This window comes from Anabrus simplex, chromosome 5 (genome assembly GCF_040414725.1).
Source record: "Anabrus simplex isolate iqAnaSimp1 chromosome 5, ASM4041472v1, whole genome shotgun sequence".
Lineage (NCBI taxonomy): Eukaryota > Metazoa > Arthropoda > Insecta > Orthoptera > Tettigoniidae > Anabrus > Anabrus simplex.
The window spans coordinates 295,495,738-295,509,053 of NC_090269.1; the positions used below are offsets into that span (position 1 = coordinate 295,495,738).

General features: G+C 40.5%; 1 protein-coding gene across 2 annotated transcripts in view; it reads left to right on the plus strand.

Annotated features, from left to right (window-relative positions):
• Positions 1 to 13,316, plus strand: part of Arpc1 (Actin-related protein 2/3 complex, subunit 1A) — a 246,348-nt gene that overhangs the window by 79,538 nt on the left and 153,494 nt on the right. For both annotated transcript variants that reach the window (XM_067147448.2, XM_067147447.2), the window contains exons 3-4: positions 822 to 973; positions 10,864 to 10,972. In XM_067147448.2, the coding sequence (XP_067003549.1) occupies positions 822 to 973; positions 10,864 to 10,972 (261 nt within the window). The remainder of the gene's footprint in view (positions 1 to 821; positions 974 to 10,863; positions 10,973 to 13,316) is intronic.

The window sequence follows — 13,316 nt, forward strand, 5'->3', positions numbered from 1 at the left end:
GCATATCTTTGTTCCATACAATGTCTTTCACACACTGGTAGAAACTTGCAGACTGCTGTATTCTTAAATCAATTTCTCCATCCAAATTTCCATCTATTGACATCACACTGCTCAAATATTTAAAAAAATTTCACTAGTTCAAGAGGTTCATTTCCTATTTTTATCAATCCCTTGGATTTTCTGTTACCTCTCGTCATGATCAAAATCTTGCTTTTTGCAGTACTAATCTCCATTCCAAAATGTCTTACCTCCTTATTCCATAAATCAACTTGTGTCTGTACGTCCTCTTCATTATCTCCCCAAACTACAATGTCATCAGCAAAGAGCATAGACTCTACTTGCTTGCCCATCATCTTCTCCTTGATATTATGTAGAATTCTATCCATGATGATAATGAAGAGTAAGGGAGACAATACACTTCCCTGTCTTAAGCCTGTCTCAACTCTGAACCATTCAGTTTGACCCATTGTGGTTCTAACACAGCATTTGCAATTTTGATACAATGCTATTACCATCTGTATTGTTTCATTCCCAATCTGTGCCTCTCTCAGTGTATTCCATACCAAATTCCTTGTGACACTGTCATATGCCTTTTCAATGTCAGACGTACAAAATGTTAAAAAATGATGGATGTAGTCTGTGCATGATGTGTACTATCAACCATTTTAAAATTGCAAGAAAAGAAATGTACAGAGAGACACTACTTTCTTATGGTGATTGTAAGATACAAAATAAGACAATTAGTGTGCACTTTTAAGACTTAGTCTATGTTTCAGTTGAAGGGACATTATTACAAATTGCTTTGTCCTGTATTGTTGCAGAAGTTGCCTTATCTCCAAATAATCATGAGGTTCATATATATCAGCGATTGGATAATGATTGGAAGTTGTTGGACATTCTGAATCAGCATGATCTTCGAGTCACTGGAATTGATTGGGCTCCTAAAACCAATCGAATTGTGACTTGTGCTGTGGTAAGTTAAGATTGCCTTTGTTCAAAAAAAATTTCAAACCAAACAGTTAAGAAACAATAATATAGAAGATACTCTTTAAATTGGACTTTGAGGATTTAAATACATAATTCATAACCAAAAATCTAACTAACCTACAAATGTTAAGAGCATGTTAGCTTTTAAATGATTCTTCTTCATTTGAGACCACATTGGATCACTTTAATCAATCCTTTGGTTTGTCGATTTCTTGGTAGGAACTGTCCGAGCCTTGTGGTCCTCCCAGTACTTCTTCATACATGTGATATTCTTGCCCTTTCTTGTTTAGAGACTATTGTATTTGGGATTTTCTTCTTTGTGTGTGTAAAGTGGAAAGTAATATTTTTAATTGTTGTGTTTACTATTTCTTATCCATAGTGTCATCCAGTATAAGGCCAGTTTCTTTCAAATTCTCTCTAATTTATTTTATCCATCTGCATCCAGTTGTAGTATTTTTTGAAGCAAGATTGTACTGCTCTAGCTGTTGCAGAAGTCATGAATCTGGCAGTCTCAGGGTATGGCCAAAGTACTCTAGTCTTTTCTTGCTCATGGTATCAGTAATGGGTTCTAATTTCTGATATACAACTATGGCAATCTGGCTGTCACTGTAATGAGCCATTTGAGAGCCAATAATTCATCTTGCCTTGCCATGACCAGCACATGCAGTGTTAACACTCGCTCTCAAGATGTCAGATCACTACTGATATAGGACTGGGCACTTCCAAGATGTCACAATAATGCAGCATCACTGAATATTACCTTTACCTAGTGCTGTCTCATTACTTGTCACGACAGTCTAAATCTGACTGTCGCCGTTTGCTTTGAGAGCTGCAAAAGATGCTAGGTTTCTTTAGAATGCTGTAGAGGTCAGGTTTACTTAACTTCTCAGAGGGGCATGATCCAAGTGATAATCTGTCCAAGGTGGCCACAGTTCAAATACCAGCCGATGCAATTGATCTTTTTGAGGTGTTTGTTCCTGAGGTTCATATTTCACATAAAACTATAGATCCATGGCTGTGATTATGGTAGCATATCAGCCATCTTTAAAACTACAAGTTTTATTTACCTTTTAATTCAACCTCTTGTCCCAGTCAAAGGAGGTCCTTGATTATTGCTTAGAATTATTGTTAGAGTCCTTGTTTAGAAGTTACCTAAATTGTAGCCTAACTTTTGCTGTCACTATAGCAGACTGCTTAGATTTCTTCATGATGATGTTGGCTTTGGACCCATGGGCCTGCTCCTGTTCATCCATCAGTTTCCTCATAGTGAGCAGTGATGCACAGGAAGCAGCGGAGTACTGAGGCGTAGGAGCGCAATGAAGCGGTGACAACAGGTGCAGTGCCCGTAATGGCGAGCAGACGTGGTCTCCTCAAAGAAGCAACGTAGTTACGCCTATAGAAACTAAACAAAACAGAACTGAACTCACCAGCTGTATACATGCCAAGACAAATAAATAAATAAATAAATAAATAAATAAATAAATAAATAAATAAATAAATAAATAAATACACTGACTTAGCAAATGTCATGGGATAGTCACCTAATAGCGTGTGGGGCCTCCTCTGGCCCTGCGAACTGCAGTGAGACGCCATGGAAGTGAGTCGACAAGTCCCTAGTAGTCCTCTGGACGCAGCTGACACCAAATTGTTTGCAGAGCAGCCGCCAATGCTGATCTGTTTGTAGGTGCAGGATCCATGGCACGGAGCCTGCGTTCCAGGACATCCCAGATATGCTCTATAGGGTTCATATCGGGGCTCCTGGGAGGCCATGGCAGTTGTTGGACCTCCGCTGCATGTTCCTGGAACCACTCCCGGGCGATGTGGGAGCGATGTGGCGGTGCGTTATCATCTCGAAACACCGAACCGTCTGGGAGCTGGAAGGCCAAAAATGGGTGGAGATGGTCTCCGAGCAGCTCAACATACCACGTACCATTCAAAGTCTCTTCCAGAAAAACTAGGGGGCCAATTCCATATCAGGAAAATGCACCCCAGATCATAAGAGACACCAGCGCCCTGGACCACACCTTCGAGGCAGGCGGGATCCATCGCTTCATGTGGTCTGCACCATGCACGGTGCCTCTCATTGGCATGGTGCAGTTGAAATCGTGATTCGTCCGACCATATCACGTTACGCCATTGTTCCAGTGTCCATCCCTGGTGACTGGCGACAAATGCACGTCGTTGTGCCCGATGACGTTGGGTTAGCAGTGGCACCAGTGTGCGGCGCCGGCTCCCATTCCCCATAGAACCCATGTTCCTACGGATTGTCCACTGGGAGACATCTCTAGCACGGCCTGTGTTGAATTGAGCCATGATTTGTTGCACGGTTGCCCATCTGTCACTGTTGACAATCCGTCTCAGATGTCGCAAGTCATGGTCATCGAGGGTGGCTGGACGGCCGGTCGTTTGTCTGTTGTGGACGGTGACACCCGCATTCAACCATTCACGATACACCCTGGACACGGTTGATCGTGTGAAGCCGAATTCCCGCACCTCTTCTGAAATCGCACTTTCCATCCATCGGGCACCGACCACCATACCCCATTCGAACGGTGTCAGCTCATGACGACGTTCCATGTTACACCTGTCACATGCACAGCCACGGCTCACAAGGTCTCCTATACAACTACCGCTGGCACAAGGGCCGTGTGGTGCACAGACAACACACCTGCGCATCAGTGCTCCGCTATCCCATGACATTTGCTCAGTCAGTGTAAATAAATAAATAAATAAATAAAGCAAACAAATAAACTAGTAAATGAAACTGAACTCACCAATATTTACAGAATATCTTGAACGTGATCTCCTTGAGCTGCGATGCAAGCTTCACATTTTGTAATGAGATTTTGAAACACACTTTGCAGTTCATGGACACTGATGGAACCCACAGTGTTCATAATTTTGATTTTTAATTCTTTTGCAATTCGAGAATTATTCCGGTAAACTTTTCCTTCGAAATTTCCCCATAAATAAGTCATATTTGCTTAAATCAGATGAATGAGGGGGCCATAGGCCTTTATTGTTGATCTGATTATCATGGAACACTTCCTGCATCTGTCGCATAGAGTTTGAGGCCGTATGCGCTGTCACATCATTTCAGTCCAAGGCGAATTATCTAGATCTGTTTTTCCTAGTTCATCGATGGTAATAACAGCACCCTTGTCAGTTCTTGCACTCTTCTTGGGAAATAGATCTTCAGCCTTCTTCCCTTTTGCATATTTTACAGGCCGTAGAAGATATAAAATCTACACTGTATTAATCATATTGTGAGCACTTAAATTTATTACATAATTAACAGCGATAATATTACATACCAGCTGTTTTCAAATTTGGTTTTCCCCACTCTTGCGACAAATTTGTCTTACTAAATCCTGAATCAGAATCCACGAACCTACTACGCTGGCGTAGCAGGGGAGAGGTGTGATACTCCCACGTGGCGCGTCTCAGGTGGCAGATAGGGGGATCCTAACCGGCTTGCCGCTGGACTTAAGGGAAATAAAATACCTCTCGCGGACCAAACACACTACCCCCTGTGGGTGGGGAACGCAGATGAAGAATACACCCACGGTATCCCCTGCCTGTCGTAAGAGGCGACTAAAAGGGGCCCAAGGGGCTCTCAACTTGGGAGTGTGGATTGGCGACCAGGGCCCTTAGCCGAGTCCTGGCATTGCTTCCACTTACTTGTGCCAGGCTCCTCACTTTCGTCTATCCTGTCCGACCTCCCTTACTCAACTCTTGTTCTTTTCCGGCCCCGATGGTATTAGAGCATTCGAGGCCTAGGGAGTCTTTCATTTTCACGCCCTTCGTGGCCCTTGCCTTTCTTTGCCCGTTACTTCATCTTTTGAAGTGACAGATCCCTTCTTTCTTCTTTTCTCTCTCTCTTTACCCCCTGTGGATGGGGGACGCGGACGAATAATACACCCACGGTATCCCCTGCCTGTCGTGAGAGGCGACTAAAAGGGGCGACCAAGGGATGATTGAATTAGAACCATGAAACTACTTTTGATTCGTACCATCACGCGGGGAACACCATAGGTTGCCTGTACTTGCGAGTAGTACCACTATATTAGGTATGAAATAGGTTTGTGATTAGTAGCAGCCATGAGCTTGGCCTGTGGTTTTCCAGTACCCGTGCGTCGTACCCATATGAGCAACACTGTGGGTCTGGGTGTTGCCTGTGAGTTCTACCGCTATATGAGCGGCACCGTGGGTCTGCGTTGCCTGTGATTAGTACCCACTAAGGAACACCACGGGATAGTGTGAGTCCCTGTGGTTAGTACACCTAGGTGAGGAACCTTATCGGTTTGTGTTGGCTATGAGTGGCACCATTGTGTGAGAAACACCATAGGTCTGCGTTACCTGTACGAAGTACAGTACTTGTGTGTAGTACCATCTTTTGTGGACCACCGTGAGCCTTCGCTGCTTTTGATTAGTACCCCAACATGACAAATACCATGGTTCTACTTTACTCGTGTCATGTACCATTCTGTGGGGCCTTAGATGTGGATTTTGCACCCCTTTAGACATCACGCATCCTCGATTCAGGATTGTGCTTTGAGTGGTCCCTTGGTCATTAATAAGTTATTTATGATCCTTTTCTTTTATGAGTTGGATCCACTATTTTTTTGTTTGCTCGTTTTTTGTTGTAGTTTTTTTTTGCTTCATGTCCATCCATTCCTTCATGACGATTTTTTTATTTTGGTAAGTGGATGATTTTGAATTTTTTGTTGTCATTTCATTTCGTACCATTAGGGGCCGATGACCTCGATGTTAGGCCCCTTTAAACAACAAGCATCATCATCATCATCTGATGTCGTTCATTTCGTTCCATTAGAGGCCGATGACCTTCGATGTTAGGCCCCTTAAAACAACAAGCAAAAAAAAAGGGCTTGATTGTCAAGCTGTAATAAAAATTCGAAGTATTACAGACTTCTCAGAATCACATAAAACTAAAATGTAAAATATAATACTGTATGTTTGACAATAATGAGCTAACGTACTTACCTCAATTGTAACCTTGTACGGGCTTTGGCTAAAACTCGTCTGTCTTATGACGAAGGTAGTTCTTTCTTTCTTTTTTTTTCCTGCTATTTGCTTTACGTCACACCGACACAGATAGGTCTTATGGCAACAACGGGACAGGAAAGGCCTAGGAGTGGGAAGGAAGTGGCCGTGGCCTTAATTAAGGTACAGCCCCAACATTTGCCTGGTGTGAAAATGGGAAACCACGGAAAACCATCTTCAGGGCTGCCGACAATGGGGTACAGTGTACAACTGGAAATAGTTCGTCGTTCTTCAACTTGTAACACATGGCCACTGTCAACTAGTTTCTGCGCTTTATTCACTGTTGACTTGCGACTATTTTGGAAGTGTATGAACTCAAACCCATATTATATTACAACTTCCATAGCACTACTTCATATCTTGATGACAAGATGCGGCAATACTTTTTTGCCGTAACTTTGACGTAAGTCTTCACTTCAGCGGAACGCACTCTCACCGTATTAATTCTCGGAACTCTGCCAGAGCGCTCTGTTACTAGTATTGTGCACGCTTCCTATTGGCAGGGCTGCAGATGGACGCCTGGATTTTTCCTCATCCTTTACGCTCGTGCGACCCCTTTTGAACGGTTGAATCCACTGGTAAACATGTCACTGTGGCAAAACATTGCCCCTGTATTGTGCTGAAAGTCTTCTATGTATTTCCGCTCCTGATACACCCTCAGACCACAAAAAAATAAATAATAATCACGGAACGCTATTCTTCCTTGGTGCAAACAGAGAGTGGCGCAGTCATCTTTACGTGGCAACAGTGCAAGCTGTACTGATCTGATAACGCTGAAACCAACCACAGATGTAGACAAAGGTGCCATCTAGCAGCTGATGAGCACACAACGCCTTACAGCTAACCTAAAGACAATTAGAGCAAAATTGCAGATACTTATTGACTTGCCTATGTAGAATACCAAGCACAGAAATGTTGTAGTCCTCGTTTGGAGGCAGAATGGTGTTTTTCTCATTTTGTCTGTTCTGGTCTTCTTTGACTCGTTGTGCAAAATTAATAAATAAAAGCTCATTTTTAGCAAATTCTGTTTAAATGTACCATTTTATTTGTAATGAATGTAATTATGTTTTGATAGAGTTGTTAGAAATATTCCAAACATAATATAGTAATTGGCTCTCGATTTGGAAACAGTACTGTTGAATGCTATTCACTGAACTTACTTTATCAATGTTACAATCATTCAACTTATTTATTGATTTTTATCAAGACAGTAGAACAAGGCTTATGAGATTCACACAAAGAAGTATCTTGAATATTTGGAGAGGTTACAAGATGCACAACGAAAACTGTCAGGAAAAGAGCTCATTATCCCAGTAAAAGCTTGCATATGGCAGATTCATAGATTTTTTTGTTTGTTTAGTTTTTGCAAATTCTATAGCTCCTGATTTTGGTCGCCTTCTATACTCGCCATCTACTTTGATTGGTCCTAGTATCTTTATCAAGATCTTCCTCTCCTGGACCTCCAGTTTGTCCAACAATCCTTTCCTGTTCAACATGAGATTTTGTTGTTGTTATTGTTGTTTCCGAATTTGGCCAACTATGGGCTGCATAGAACTTGAGGCTTCTAGGCCTTTCTTCTCTTCCCCAAACCTCTTCATTCTTTCGCATCTCATCTCTCTCTCTCCTCTTGCGTATGTAGAATATCAAGCACAGAAATGTTGTAGTCCTCGTTTGGAGGCAGAATGGTGTTTTTCTCATTTTGTCCGTTCTGGTCTTCTTTGACTCGTGCAAAATTAATAAATAAAAGCTCATTTTTAGCAAATTCTGTTTAAATGTACCATTTTATTTGTAATGAACGTAATTATGAACTGGGAATGATATGTGATTTATTGTTGATAAATAGTAATGTTATTGTTTTTAACGTCCCTCTAACTGCTATTGACGGTTTTCGAAGCCGATGTGCTGGAATTTTGTTCTGCAGAAGTTCTTTTACGTACCAGTAAAACTACTGACATGAGGTTGACGTATTTGAGCGCCTTCAAATACCACCGGACTGAGCCAGGATCGAATCTGCCAAGTTGGGGTCAGAAGGCCAGCGCCTCAACTGTCTGAGCCACTCAGCCTGGCTGATTTATTATTATTGATTTAAACAGGAATGTGAAGAAGAGTAAACATTGGTTTGAGTTGTCCAGTTATTTTATATTCTAGAGTATAACCAACTCCCTTCTGCTGGATAATTATAATAGGTACCTATTCACAGTTAGGGGAATGATCAATGTTGAAGTGTGATCAATGTTTTTCAAACATTGGAACTTAAAACACAGCAAAATAATACACAGAGCTTCTCTCAAGTAATTTCTCACAGTAGGACAAGGAATTTTCCCTGTCAGTATATTTGGTGTTGAACTCTTGGCTCTGACTATGTCTTTGCTGAGTGTGTCACTTTTTTCTGTATTTTGGCCTCATATATTCCAGGAATGTGTTAGTATATCTTATTTCAAATGCTGAGACATCCCAATCCCAAGCCTACATATGGTAATTTCATTTGCACGTTTTCTCACTGGCTTGTTGCAGAGGTTATTGAACAGAGTGTTACAATAAAAAACTGATTTTTCATAATTAAATTGTGTAGCCACTTCTTTAATTTCTATTCTAATGGTATAATGAATGCAACCTAATTGATACCCATGATCCTACTATTGTAAGTATAGCAGCCTGTCTTATTTCTTTTGTACAATAATCCCTTGCTCTTTCCTCTCTTGTTCATATGACTGTAAAATATGCTGCATCAGTGACAGGTTATAGCACTTCTTTTAGTGGGCTAGATTCAGAATGCTGATATTAATTTCCATGCTTCTACTAATTGTGATAATAATTTAATGCGTCTATTGCAAAGCAGAAACTCTGATGAGGGTGGGCGGTATCTGCTATGTATGGGAAACTGTGTATTAATGTAGTGGAACAGTGCTTTATGTGCGGTGTATGAGGTGAAGGATGTTGGGGATGGCACTAATACCCAGTCCCCGAGCCAGGGTAATTGACCACTTAAGATTAAAATACTGAAACATGCTAATTTAGCATGGTTTCTACTGTGATTATACCGATGACTCCAAGAGTAGGTATCTGGCTGTTCCAATAGTTATTGTATTTCAACCTTCTGTCGACAGAGGGCAGCTCCCTCTGTCGCGAGCGTGAAGGATCTTTTCTCAGCGTGACCTTTTTAATATCTTCTCCTTGAAGTAAATGTTGGGCTGTTTATGCTGGGGAAGGAAGAGATGTGTCTCACACACACACACACAGGAGCGGCTTTTCTGCTTTTCATATGGTGGTTTTATAAGTTTAAATCTATGCAAAACTACTGCATCATTTGCATGCTTCGACGAATGATATTGACGGTAATGCGATCGTTTTAAATTTATATCATTTGATGTATTATCTTTCTTTTTATTATGGCCGACCGAAGTCCATCTTGGTACTCGAGGCGAGAATGGCATGTGTTATGAGTTGTGTAGGTGATTGTGGTGCGTCAAAATCTGGTGTCTGTTTATTTTAAATGAATTTCTCGATGAAACATTTTGCCATTATTTGGAGATATGGTCTGTGTGTCGGCCAGAAGGTCTATTCTAGCCGTACGCAGTATGTAGGTGATCGATCTACGCGTGACCGTGGGGTCACAAACGTCCTACTGTCACTTGCCCTAGGTGGGCTATATATCTACTATTGACGTGAGACCTTATTGATGAAATGTTGAACTGCACTGATTTTATTTACTCGCACCAATCTGCCGGAATTATTTGCCTTTGGGGGCAAAAGGATCGCGTGATTGAATGAATGTGTAGTTGAATGAGCTGAGTGCCAAGATGATGTATCGGTCTGTTGAATTTATGCCTATTTTTTTCTCTATCGCGCCTCTTTTTCTCCTGGGTGCGAAGTCTTTATTTTGTATGGTGTGCATCCTAGTTGTTTTCGACCTGGAGCTCGCCATGTTGGTTTATTTCTTTCATGGCCGTGTTCAGGTCCATGTTTTCTGTTATTGTTTTGCTTTGCGTTCATTGCTCCATGGAGCATTGTCTTTGCCCCTCATGGATTATTTCCTTGCTCTGGCAGTTTTCTGATTTAATCACTTTATTATTTTATCTGCTCCTTGGTGTGTGGGAATCGATATGTGAGGGGTATTGTTAAAGAAGAAAAAGGTGGATATTGAAAATGACTCCCACGCTTGAAATTGCGTTTCTGTTCCTCGCAGAAGGAAAGATTGAATAAAGATTGAGTTAATGATATTCAGCTCGCAGTTTTTAGTAGCGAGGTCAGTGGTGAAATAAATGCTATAATCTCAAGAGTAACTGTGCCCTGTGCATGTAAGAAAAGATAAGGTCACGAGACCTTGGTACGATTATCTTTTGGGCTTACGCCGAATATGTATGTATTACCTTGTTATTATTACTGGTTATTTCATCTAATTAATCCCTTTGATTTACGTTACATTACAATAAATTCTCATCTATCATTTATACGGATTTTTACTCGTAGTAGTGTTAGTTGTTAGCTTTAATTGTTTGAGGAGAATAACGTTTTCAGTTCAGGGCTATGTATTTCGCCCTTCCTGATCGGGGATCCACAGCAAATTTGTTTCCCTACGATGGTCGTGATTCACTATGTGTGTCCTTTAGTTAGGGAGGGTGCGGTTCAATACCCAACCTGGCCATGAATCGAACCTGGGACCCTGTGAACCAAGTCCATTATGCTGATCTTTCTGCCAAGGAGCTTGACTAATAATTGTGATCATTTGTGTCAACATTGCCAAATAAATATATTATTTGTAAAGCAACATACTGAAATGTATTGATGGTTCAATTTACTACTTTATTTCAGGACCGGAATGCTTACGTGTGGACACAAGGCGATGATGGAAAATGGAAACCTACTCTAGTCTTACTGCGTATCAATCGTGCTGCAACCTGTGTCAAGTGGTCACCCCTTGGTAAGAATAAAGCAGACATCAAAATATTCACAAACTAGAATCTTGTTTCACGTATGTCTGGGCGCAGCATACTTAAAAACAGAACAAGGTAGATGCTGAGACAACCCAATCCCAAGCCTACATATGGTAATATGGTAGGCTATTATTAGAAAATTGTGCATTGTGTTTCGGTAGTGCTAAACTGTAGTAATTACTGTACGTGTCCACATTCATTCAAGTCTAACTTCATGACAGTTTTACTGTAACATGGTGTAATTCCAATATAATGGGGTATTACAACAAAGGTTAAGTTATAAGGAGATTCTCACCTTCCAATACTTGTCAATTTCTATATAATGGTTTTATTAATTACATGATATAATCCAGCTTAATCTCTAGGACATGTTTCGTTCCGATTATGGAACATCTTCGGATAAACGTTTTGACAAAATGGTCTAGTGTCAGACCTAAGACGAAACGCTGGTTAATAGAGCAAACGCCTGAAAAGCCTTATATCTGTTCTGTTTTTGACATGGTCTATTGGTGAAAAATATCTAATTCCCTCCATGGGAACGTAGAATTTTCCATTCGGAATTGCTAGGCAGGCAATAATTCCATTGTGGAGATTTATCTTCCATATGCAGTTATCAGACTGTGCCTCTTATAACGGGCTTCTGATAAGTTCACCTGCATACACCCCAGCGTCAGTGGGTAGGGTCTAACACGTCCCACTCTGATGAGTCTAGTGTCAGACCTAAGACGAAACGCTGGTTAATAGAGCAAACGCCTGAAAAGCCTTACATCTGTTCTGCTTTTGACATGCTCTATTGGTGAAAAATATCTAATTCCCTCCATGGGAACTTAGAATTTTCCACACATGTTTAGTTACCGAGCTCAATAGCTGCAGTCGCTTAAGTGCGGCCAGTATCCAGTATTCGGGAGATAGAGGGTTCAAACCCCACTGTCAGCAGCCCTGAAGACGGTTTTCCTTGGTTTCCCATTTTCACACCAGGCGACGGACGCTTCCTTCCCAGTCCTAGCCCTTTTCTGTTCCATCATCGCCATAAGACCCACCTGTGTCGGTGCGACGTGAAGCCAATAGCAAAAAAATCCATGTTTAGTTGAAAAAGAATTTAGTTCTGTTGTCCAGCTCCTCACAAAACAAAGAAATAATTTGGACATTTGCCTCAAAGGAGACTTGCGTCTGAATTTGAACATAAAGCCGGATATTCAAGGTTTAACTGAAATCCACCAAAAACAAGGCATCCATTGAAAAGGTAAAATAAAACAATAACAAAGTTTTCAAATGTTCATTTATTTTTTCAAATTTTAACTCTCAACGTTCTCAGTTTTTCCAGATTCCAATTTAAAAATGAAAACATGAGCTCCTGTTTTTAAATGTTCGTCAATGATCTTAGTTCATTATTTCACTTCTTTGTTCTTAAAACAACTGTAAAAATGTACATTTTAATTTTTTCTATTTTATTTAAGAGTGAAGGGATAAAACTGCTTTTGGTTGTTTTTGTATACGGTAGTAAAATTATTCAAAATAATAAAACTGCTTTATTATTTACACTTTACTTCAGATTAAAATTAGGCATACAATGAAAATGGAAAGGGGGCGAGAGGTGTTAGTCAACCTCCAGAAAGGGGAAATAGGCTGCAAAAGGTTGGGAACCACTGCTCTATAACATGCTTACATATTAAAATGAAAACAGACACGCAATGAAAACAAACCTTCTTTCTTGCAACAGTTAAAATTGAAATGAAAAACGTTCTTTGGACATTTAAAGATAAAATTTCATTGTTCTGTATTGAAAAGTATCACAGTTAAAATTGAAATAATAAATAAATAGGTTCAACTTATTCAATACAAAAGAATAAGAAATGCAGTGATTACATTCTTATTTAATAATAAGTAGAAGTGGTACCGGTTTCGACCCTAGTCCAGGTCATCATCAGCCGATTATAACGTGAAAAACAATGCATAGGAAAAAGAAAATAAAAGATCAAGTTCACTCCGGATCAATAGAAGAGGCGATCTAAAAATGACGGGGGTAGACACTGTAAAATTCAGAACAAGTAAAATGTAAGTCACTTAAAAGAAACAGTGCGTAATTTTCTGAATAGCAGTATGGCACACGCAGTGTTAGGCAAAGTCTTATAATGTTTATGAAAAGCGGAGAATGGTTAAATGAGCTAGCTTGTGTACACTGTCAGGCACAAAGTCATAACACAATCGAACACATATGAAGATCCATAATCATACTGAAGCTGAAGATGAGTAGATTAATTGAAGTAACTTGCCAGCTCCCGGTGATCAGCGCGATATATTCAATATCAGGCACTGTGGTTTTAAACGCCA